Genomic DNA, 10000 nt, shown 5'->3' on the forward strand with positions numbered 1-10000 from the left:
CTCTCTCTCTCTCTCTCTCTCTCTCTCTCTCTCTCTCTTTTCATTCCTCTCTCTCTCTGTTTGCCTCTCTCTCTCTCTTTTCATTCCTCTCTCTCTCTGTTTGCCTCTCTCTCTCTCTTTTCATTCCTCTCTCTCTCTGTTTGCCTCTCTCTCTCTCTTTTCATTCCTCTCTCTCTCTGTTTGCCTCTCTCTCTCTCTTTTCATTCCTCTCTCTCTCTGTTTGCCTCTCTCTCTCTCTTTTCATTCCTCTCTCTCTCTCTGTTTGCCTCTCTCTCTCTCTTTTCATTCCTCTCTCTCTCTCTGTTTGCCTCTCTCTCTCTCTTTTCATTCCTCTCTCTCTCTCTGTTTGCCTCTCTCTCTCTCTTTTCATTCCTCTCTCTCTCTGTTTGCCTCTCTCTCTCTCTTTTCATTCCTCTCTCTCTCTGTTTGCCTCTCTCTCTCTCTTTTCATTCCTCTCTCTCTCTCTGTTTGCCTCTCTCTCTCTCTTTTCATTCCTCTCTCTCTCTCTGTTTGCCTCTCTCTCTCTCTTTTCATTCCTCTCTCTCTCTGTTTGCCTCTCTCTCTCTCTTTTCATTCCTCTCTCTCTCTGTTTGCCTCTCTCTCTCTCTTTTCATTCCTCTCTCTCTCTCTTTTCATTCCTCTCTCTCTCTCTGTTTGCCTCTCTCTCTCTCTTTTCATTCCTCTCTCTCTCTGTTTGCCTCTCTCTCTCTTTTCATTCCTCTCTCTCTCTGTTTGCTTCTCTCTCTCTTTTCATTCCTCTCTCTCTGTTTGCCTCTCTCTCTCTCTTTTCATTCCTCTCTCTCTCTCTCTCTCTTTTCATTCCTCTCTCTCTCTCTCTCTCTTTTCATTCCTCTCTCTCTCTCTCTGTTTGCCTCTCTCTCTCTCTTTTCATTCCTCTCTCTCTCTCTGTTTGCCTCTCTCTCTCTCTTTTCATTCCTCTCTCTCTCTCTTTATTCCTCTCTCTCTCTCTTTCCATTCCTCTCTCTTTCTGTTTGCCTCTCTCTCTCTCTTTTCATTCCTCTCTCTCTCTCTTTTCATTCCTCTCTCTCTCTCTGTTTGCCTCTCTCTCTCTCTTTTCATTCCTCTCTCTCTCTGTTTGCCTCTCTCTCTCTCTTTTCATTCCTCTCTCTCTCTGTTTGCCTCTCTCTCTCTCTTTTCATTCCTCTCTCTCTCTGTTTGCCTCTCTCTCTCTCTTTTCATTCCTCTCTCTCTCTCTGTTTGCCTCTCTCTCTCTCTTTTCATCCCTCTCTCTCTCTGTTTGCCTCTCTCTCTCTCTTTTCATTCCTCTCTCTCTCTGTTTGCCTCTCTCTCTCTCTTTTCATTCCTCTCTCTCTCTGTTTGCCTCTCTCTCTCTCTTTTCATTCCTCTCTCTCTCTCTGTTTGCCTCTCTCTCTCTCTTTTCATTCCTCTCTCTCTCTCTGTTTGCCTCTCTCTCTCTTTTTTTTTCTCTCTCTCTCTTTTTCTCTCTCTCTCTCTTTTCATTCCTCTCTCTCTCTGTTTGCCTCTCTCTCTCTCTTTTCATTCCTCTCTCTCTCTCTGTTTGCCTCTCTCTCTCTCTTTTTTTTTCTCTCTCTCTCTCTGTTTGCCTCTCTCTCTCTCTTTTCATTCCTCTCTCTCTCTGTTTGCCTCTCTCTCTCTCTTTTCATTCCTCTCTCTCTCTGTTTGTGTCTCTCTCTCTCTTTTCATTCCTCTTCTCTCTGTTTGTCTCTCTCTCTCTTTTCTTTTCATTCCTCTCTCTCTCTCTGTTTGCCTCTCTCTCTCTTTTCATTCCTCTCTCTCTCTCTGTTTGCCTCTCTCTCTCTCTTTTCATTCCTCTCTCTCTCTGTTTGCCTCTCTCTCTCTCTTTTCATTCCTCTCTCTCTCTCTCTGTTTGCCTCTCTCTCTCTCTTTTCATTCCTCTCTCTCTCTGTTTGCCTCTCTCTCTCTCTTTTCATTCTTCTCTCTCTCTGTTTGCCTCTCTCTCTCTCTTTTCATTCCTCTCTCTCTCTGTTTGCCTCTCTCTCTCTCTCTTTTCATTCCTCTCTCTCTCTTTTCATTCCTCTCTCTCTCTGTTTACCTCTCTCATTCTCTCTCTCTCTCTCTCTCTTTCTCTCTCTCCCTCCCTCCCTATCTCTCTTTCTCCTCTGTATGTCTCTCTCTCTTGATCTATCTACCTATATATAGCATATATTGTAGCAATCAATCTATCTATCTGTTCACACACACTTATCATTTGAATAAGAGGCAAGACAATTTTTTTTCAAAAATCATAGATCTAAACTCAATGCAATTGCACAAAGCCTTTAACAATGATGTCCATTCTGTTACCGTAAAAGTAGGATTTACTAATTTCTTTATTACCGAAAAAAGACGATTTTTTTTTCTTGTTAGATCAAAAAAGAGGAACATGAAATAAAAAGTATGTACACGAAATAAATCAGCTTATATTTCATTATTCTCAACATTGCTCACAACAAAGCTTTGCAACACAAGACTCAACAAGGGAAATGCACTCTTTGTTGCTGTGTCGATTCAGCTGGCCCTGAAAGAGAAAAAAAATATCTCGCGTTTTTCTTCAAATAATTATTTCAGATTGAAAAAAAAGTAGATGACATATTGAAAATCAATGGAATTTGAGATATATGTGCTATTGCAAAGAGAAGAAGGAGTGAAAGAAAGAAATTAAGATAAATAAGATGATGATAAATATATAGATAGAGAGAAAAAAAAGGCAGAGAGAAGAATGATGAGATAGATAGTAAGATAGAGAGATAGTTAAATAGATAGATAAAGAATTCTTGGTTAGATCTACATCACTAGATCTGTCGCATGGAAGAAAACAAAGTCGTTGTTCCATATATAATTTGAAATGTTCGGGACACGGACACCATGCAACACCATACAGCTTCACCATCACCAAGTTCAGGCGCCGCCCTTGCCAGCGGTTCCCATCCACGGTCCGAGGACTCTCTCACAGTTCACTCTCGAAGTAATAGTTTTTGGGTTCAGGAAGGAGTCTGCTCTGCACTTTCGGCGAACCGCGCGCTGGTTCCTCTGGCGGTATGTCGGTTCCGCGGCGCCCTTGCGAAAGGAAGACCGGACGCGCCCTTAGCTCCCGCGACTCTCGAGGACGGCCTGATAGAGGGCCGTGAAGGGCCGCACCACGACGTCCCACGGCTCGGGCGCCGCCACCTCGAAGTAGTCACAGCCCCAACAGTCGACCAGGTCACGGATCTCGTCCGGGTTGACCTCTCGGGCGTGGCTCAGGTCAGCCTTGTTGCCCACGAGGACCATCGGCCGAGGCGCCCCCGGGGTCAGCTCGAGGATGACCCGACGGAGACGGCTGAGGGCGGCGAAGGACGAGTGAGACGTGAGCGAGAAGACGAGCATGAAGCCGTCGCCCCAAGACACCTGCGCCTCACGCCCCGCCTCCACCACGTCCACCTGCAAGGGAGGCGCCTTCCGTTTAGAGTTCATTAACTTTTTATTTTTTTATTTATTTATCATTTCTTAGAGCAATATGTATTAGCTAAATGCCCCTTTCCTAGGTCTTCTCCAGGAGGACCATCAAATCAATCGAAGTCTGAGCACCTATCGAAGCAAAGTATCTTTTCTCAATTGCTAGATTAGTCTTTGCTGTTACGACCGGAATAAGAATCAGTTAACTTCTTCCAGAAAACTAGGAAGAGAAGCTTATAAAAATGTAAATGAACGTAATTTACATATCTATCTAATGCCACCCTTGTGATATTAACTTTTTCATCTGACTTCTTTGTTCTTATAATTATTTTTAAACCTACTTTTATAAAATGATGCAAAGTGGCTCTGTAAATCCTTGATAAAGGTTAAAGGAGAAGATAAACGTGAAAACTGTGATGACAATTATATATTTTTTAACAGAATGTTGAAAAAAGGATATTATCAACAACTGTTGTTGCAACAGCTGCTGCTGCTTCTACTGATGCTGCTGTTCCTCCTTCTCCTCCTCCTTTCCTCCCACTGTTTCCTTTCCTTTTTCCTCCTCCTCTTCCTTCTCTTCCAACTCCTACTTCTCTTCATCCTTCTTCCCCTCCTTCTCTTCCATCTCCTCCTCCTCTTCCATCTTCTCCTAGTCCTCCTCCTCCTCCTCCTTCTCTTTCTCCTCATCCATCTCCTCCTTCTCCTCTCTTCTATATCCTCCTCCTCCTCCTCCTCCCCCACCTCCTCCTCCTCCTCCTCCCCCACCTCCTCCTCCTCCTCCTCCTCCCCCACCTCCTCCTCCTCCGCTTCCACCTTCTCCCTCCTCTACATCTTCCACTTCATACATCACATCCACTTCATCCAACCCATTCGACATTAACTTCCATTTCTACCATTTCATCCACCTCATCACTCACCTACATCCTTCACCTCATTCCTCATCCACCCCTTCCATTTCGTCCTCATCCACTTTCTACACTATCCACCCAAAACATCACAAATTTCATCCTCATTCCACCTTACCGTCCATCCACTTCGCCCTCCATCTACCTCGCCCTCCATCCACCTCGCCCTCCATCCACCTCACCCTCCATCCTACTCACATTCCATCCACCTCGCCTCTCTCTCTCTCTCTCTCTTTCTCTCTCTCCCTCCTCCCTATCTCTCTTTCTCCTCTGTATGTCTCTCTCTCTCTCTCTCTCTCTTGATCTATCTACCTATATATAGCATATATTGTAGCAATCAATCTATCTATCCATCCTCTCCCTCAATCAATCTATATATCCACCTCGCCCACCATCCACCTCACCCTCCATCCACCTCACCCTCCATCTTACTCACACTCCATCCACCTCGCCCTCCATCCACTTCACCCTCCATCTTACTCACACTCCATCCACCTCGCCCTCCATCCACCTCACCCTCCATCTTACTCACACTCCATCCACCTCACCCTCCATCTTACTCACACTCCATCCACCTCGCCCTCCATCCACCTCACCCTCCATCTTACTCACACTCCATCCACCTCGCCCTCCATCCACCTCACCCTCCATCTTACTCACACTCCATCCACCTCACCCTCCATCTTACTCACACTCCATCCACCTCACCCTCCATCTTACTCACACTCCATCCACCTCGCCCTCCATCCACCTCACCCTCCATCTTACTCACACTCCATCCACCTCGCCCTCCATCCACCTCACCCTCCATCTTACTCACACTCCATCCACCTCGCCCTCCATCCACCTCGCCCTCCATCCACCTCACCCTCCATCTTACTCACACTCCATCCACCTCGCCCTCCATCCACCTCCCCGACTTGACACTCACATGCCCCGCTGTGTCCATGACCTGGAGGGGGAGGTCGTAGCCCTCGAGTGGGAACTGGTAGCTGTAGACCGCCTCCATTGTCGGGTCGTACTCGCCGATAAACCGCCCCGTCAGAAGGCGTACTATCAGGGCTGTGGGCGGAAGGGTTCAAGTTAGGTGAGGTTGGCTTAGGGTGGGTTGCGTTGGGTTAGGTTTTGCTGGGTTCGGTTGGGTTTGGTTTGTTTTAGTTGGGTTAGGTTGGGTTGCGTTAGGTTAGGTTTTGCTGGGTTGGGTTGGGTTGGGTTGGGTTGGGTTGTGTTCGGTTGGGTTGGGTTAGGTTAGGTTAGGTTAGGTTAGGTTAGGTTAGGTTAGGTTAGGTTAGGTTAGGTTGGGTTGGGTTGGGTTGGGTTGGGTTGGGTTAAGTTAGGTTAGGTTAGGTTAGGTTAGGTTGGGTTGTGTTGGGTTGTGTTGGGTTGGATTAGGTTAGGTTAGGTTAGGTTAGGTTAGGTTAGGTTGGGTTAGGTTGGGTTGGGTTGGGTTGTGTTGGGTTGGATTAGGTTAGGTTAGGTTAGGTTAGGTTAGGTTAGGTTGGGTTAGGTTGGGTTGTGTTGGGTTGGATTAGGTTAGGTTAGGTTAGGTTAGGTTAGGTTGGGTTAGGTTAGGTTGGGTTGGATTAGGTTAGGTTAGGTTAGGTTAGGTTAGGTTGGGTTAGGTTAGGTTAGGTTAGGTTAGGTTAGGTTAGGTTGGGTTGGGTTGGGTTGGGTTGGGTTAGGTTAGGTTAGGTTAGGTTAGGTTAGGTTAGGTTGGGTTAGGTTGGGTTGGGTTGGGTTGGGTTTGGTTTGGTTATGTTAGGTTAAATGAGGTTAGGTTAGGTTAGGTTAGGTTAGGTTAGGTTAGATGAGGTTAGGTTAGGTTAGGTTAGGTTAGGTTAGATGAGGTTAGGTTAGGTTAGGTTAGGTTAGGTTAGGTTAGATGAGGTTAGGTTAGGTTAGGTCAGGTTGGGTTGGGTTAGGTTAGGTTAGGTTGGATTAGGTTAGGTTAGGTTAGGTTAGGTTAGGTTGGGTTGTGTTGGGTTGGATTAGGTTAGGTTAGGTTAGGTTAGGTTAGGTTAGGTTAGGCTAGGTTAGGTTGGGTTAGGTTAGGTTAGGTTAGGTTAGATTAGGTTGGGTTAGGTTGGGTTGGGTTGGGTTTGGTTTGGTTTGGTTTGGTTATGTTATGTTAGGTTGGGTTGGGTTAGGTTAGGTTAGGTTGGGTTGGATTAGGTTTGGTTGGGTTGGATTAGGTTTGGTTGGGTTGGATTAGGTTAGGTTAGGTTAGGTTAGGTTAGGTTAGGTTGGGTTAGGTTGGGTTGGGTTGGGTAACCTAATCTAACCTAACCCAGCCTAACCTAACCAAACCCAATCCAACCAACCTAACTTAACCTAGCCTAACCTAACCTAACATAACCCAACCTAACCTAACCTAACCTAACCTAACCGAACCTAACCCAGGTTAGGTTAGGTTGGGTTGGGTTGTGTTCGGTTCGGTTGGGTTAGGTTAGGTTAGGTTAGGTTAGGTTAGGTTGGGTTGGGTTGTGTTCGGTTGGGTTGGGTTAGGTTAGGTTAGGTTAGGTTTGGTTAGGTTAGGTTAGGTTAGGTTAGGTTAGGTTGGGTTGGGTTGGGTTGGGTTGGGTTGGGTTGGGTTAAGTTAGGTTAGGTTAGGTTAGGTTGGGTTAGGTTAGGTTAGGTTAGGTTAGGTTAGGTTGGGTTATGTTAGGTTAGGTTAGGCTAGGTTAGGTTAGGTTGGGTTGGGTTGGATTGGGTTGGGTTAGGTTAGGTTAGGTTAGGTTAGGTTAGGTTAGGTTGGGTTGGGTTGGTTAGGTTAGGTTAGGTTAGGTTGGGTTGGGTTGGGTTGGGTTAGGTTAGGTTGGGTTGGGTTAGGTTAGGTTAGGTTAGGTTGGGTTGGGTTGGGTTGGGTTAGGTTAGGTTAGGTTGGGTTGGGTTGGGTTGGGTTGGGTTAGGTTAGGTTGGGTTGGGTTAGGTTAGGTTAGGTTAGGTTAGGTTAGGTTAGGTTAGGTTGGGTTAGGTTAGGTTAGGTTAGGTTAGGTTGGGTTGGGTTAGGTTAGGTTGGGTTGGGTTAGGTTAGGTTAGGTTAGGTTAGGTTAGGTTAGGTTAGGTTAGGTTGGGTTAGGTTAGGTTAGGTTAGGTTAGGTTGGGTTGGGTTGTGTTGGGTTAGGTTAGGTTAGACTAGGTTAGGTTGGGTTAGGTTAGGTTAGATTAGGTTGGGTTAGGTTGGGTTGGGTTGGGTTGGGTTTGATTAGGTTTGGTTGGGTTGGATTAGGTTAGGTTTGGTTAGGTTAGGTTGGGTAACCTAATCTAACCTAACCCAACCTAACCTAACCAAACCCAATCCAACCAACCTAACTTAACCTAGCCTAACCTAACCTAACATAACCCAACCCAACCTAACCTCATCTAACCTAACCTAACCTAACCCAACCTAACCTAACCCAACCTAACCTAACCGAACCTAACCCAACCCAATCCAAACCAACCCAACCTAACTTAACCTAACCCAACCTAACTTAACCTAACCCAACCTAACTTAACCTAACCTAACCCAACCCAATCCAACCTAACTTAACCTAACCCAACCTAACCTAATCCAACCCAACCCAACCTAACCTAACCTACCTAACCTAACCTAACCTAACCTAACCTAACCTAACCCAACCTAACCTAACCTAACCTACCTAACCTAACGTAACCCAACCTAACCTAACCTAACCTAACCTAACCCAACCTAACCTAACCTAACCTACCTAACCTAACGTAACCCAACCTAACCTAACCTAACCTAACGTAACCCAACCTAACTTAACCTAACCTAACCCAACCTAACCTAACCTACCTAACCTAATCTAATCTAACCTAATCTAACCTAACCCAACCTAACCTAACGTAACCCAACCTAACCTAACCTAACCTAATCTAATCTAACCTAACCCAACCTAACCTAACCTACCTAGCCTAATCTAACCTAATCTAACCTACCTAACCTAATCTAACCTAACCTAACCTACCTAACCTAATCTAACCTAACCTAATCTAACCTAACCTAACGTAACCTAACCTAACCTACCTAACCTAATCTAACCTAACCTAACGTAACCCAACCTAACCTAACCTAACCCAACCTAACCTAACCTAACCTAACCCAACCTAACCCAACCTAACCTAACCCAACCTAACCCAACCTAACCTAACCTAACCCAACCTAACCTAACCTAACCTAACCTAACCTAACCTAACCTAACCTAACCCAACCTAACCTAACCCAACCTAACCTAACCCAACCTAACCCAACCTAACCTAACCTAACCCAACCTAACCTAACCCAACCTAACCCAACCTAACCTAACCTAACCCAACCTAACCTAATCTAACCTAACCCAATCCAACCTAATCTAACCCAACCCAACCTAATCTAATCTAACCTAACCCAACCTAACCTAATCTAACCTAACCCAACCTAACCTAACCCAACCTAACCTAACCTAATCTAACCTAACCCAACCTAACCTAATCTAACCTAACCTAACCCAACCTAACCTAACCCAACCTAACCTAACCTAACCCAACCTAACCTAATCTAACCTAACCCAATCCAACCTAATCTAACCCAATCCAACCTAATCTAACCTAACCTAACCTAACCTAACCTAACCTAACCTAACCTAACCTAACCTAACCCAACCTAACCTAACCCAATCCAACCTAATCTAACCTAACCTAACCTACCTAACCTAATCTAACCTAACCTAACGTAACCCAACCTAACCTAACCTAACCGAATCTAACCTAACCCAACCTAACCTAATCTAACCTAACCTAACCCAACCTAACCTAACCCAACCTAACCTAACCCAACCTAACCTAACCTAACCCAACCTAACCTAATCTAATCTAACCTAACCTAACCCAACCTAACCTAACCTAACCTAACCCAACCTAACCTAACCCAACCTAACCCAACCCAATCCAATCCATCCCAACCTAACTTAACATAACCTAACCCAGCCCAGTTAGGTTAGGTTAGATTAATTTAGGTTAGGCTTGGCTAGGTTAGATAAGTTAGGTTGGTTAGGTTAGATTAGGTTAGGTTAGATTATCAATCAATATACATATTTTTGATTGATTTAAATGCTATAAACTAAAGCACATATCTCAACCCATATCCACCTCTTCTGTTTTCGTAAACAACAACACAGATAAACACAAACACAGCGGAACCAAGGATACACATAAATAAAAACAGCAAAAAATCATGATCATTATTACAGTCAAAGTGTATTTGTTTTATTTTAATCTATTCTGGCTAATACTTTTGTTTATATTGTTACAAGAACGGTATCACGATGTCACAGTTACACGAACGCCTTTTGCATTCACACAAATTCATCTTTTACGAGAAGAAAACACACGATATTGCTGTATATACAAACACACACACACACGCATAAAATTATATACATACATAAACGTGCGCGTAATCATTCTGTCTCTAAATAACAAGCGAGCGGCCGTAGCAAAAATAATTAAAAGCAGAATTATGCAGATAGTGTAAGCGCATCCGCGGAAATGTGTTCTCCATGGAAATTGGCGGGAAATTGTTTCTAGACTTTTCTCCCGGACTAAAAGGTCGAGTCTGCGGTTAGAATTATAGCTGCGCTGAAAGTGACAGGCGCTGAGAGAGGAGGAATGCCTTC

The 10000-nt window shown here is 44.8% G+C and overlaps 1 protein-coding gene across 1 annotated transcript in view; it reads right to left on the reverse strand.

Moving 5' to 3' along the window:
- Positions 1-2405: 2405 nt before the first annotated feature.
- LOC122255616 (uncharacterized) overlaps positions 2406-10000 on the reverse strand; it is a 100995-nt gene continuing 93400 nt past the window's right edge. Inside the window, exons 3-4 of the mRNA XM_086554331.1 lie at positions 5275-5405; positions 2406-3423 (exon numbers count right to left, since the gene is read on the reverse strand). Of these exons, the coding sequence (XP_086410457.1) occupies positions 3088-3423; positions 5275-5405 (467 nt within the window). The 3' untranslated portion in view covers positions 2406-3087. The remainder of the gene's footprint in view (positions 3424-5274; positions 5406-10000) is intronic.

The sequence above is a fragment of the Penaeus japonicus genome, unplaced genomic scaffold, assembly GCF_977035675.1.
Source record: "Penaeus japonicus unplaced genomic scaffold, GWHDUDI00000001_assembly GWHDUDI00000029, whole genome shotgun sequence".
NCBI classification, from domain to species: domain Eukaryota; kingdom Metazoa; phylum Arthropoda; class Malacostraca; order Decapoda; family Penaeidae; genus Penaeus; species Penaeus japonicus.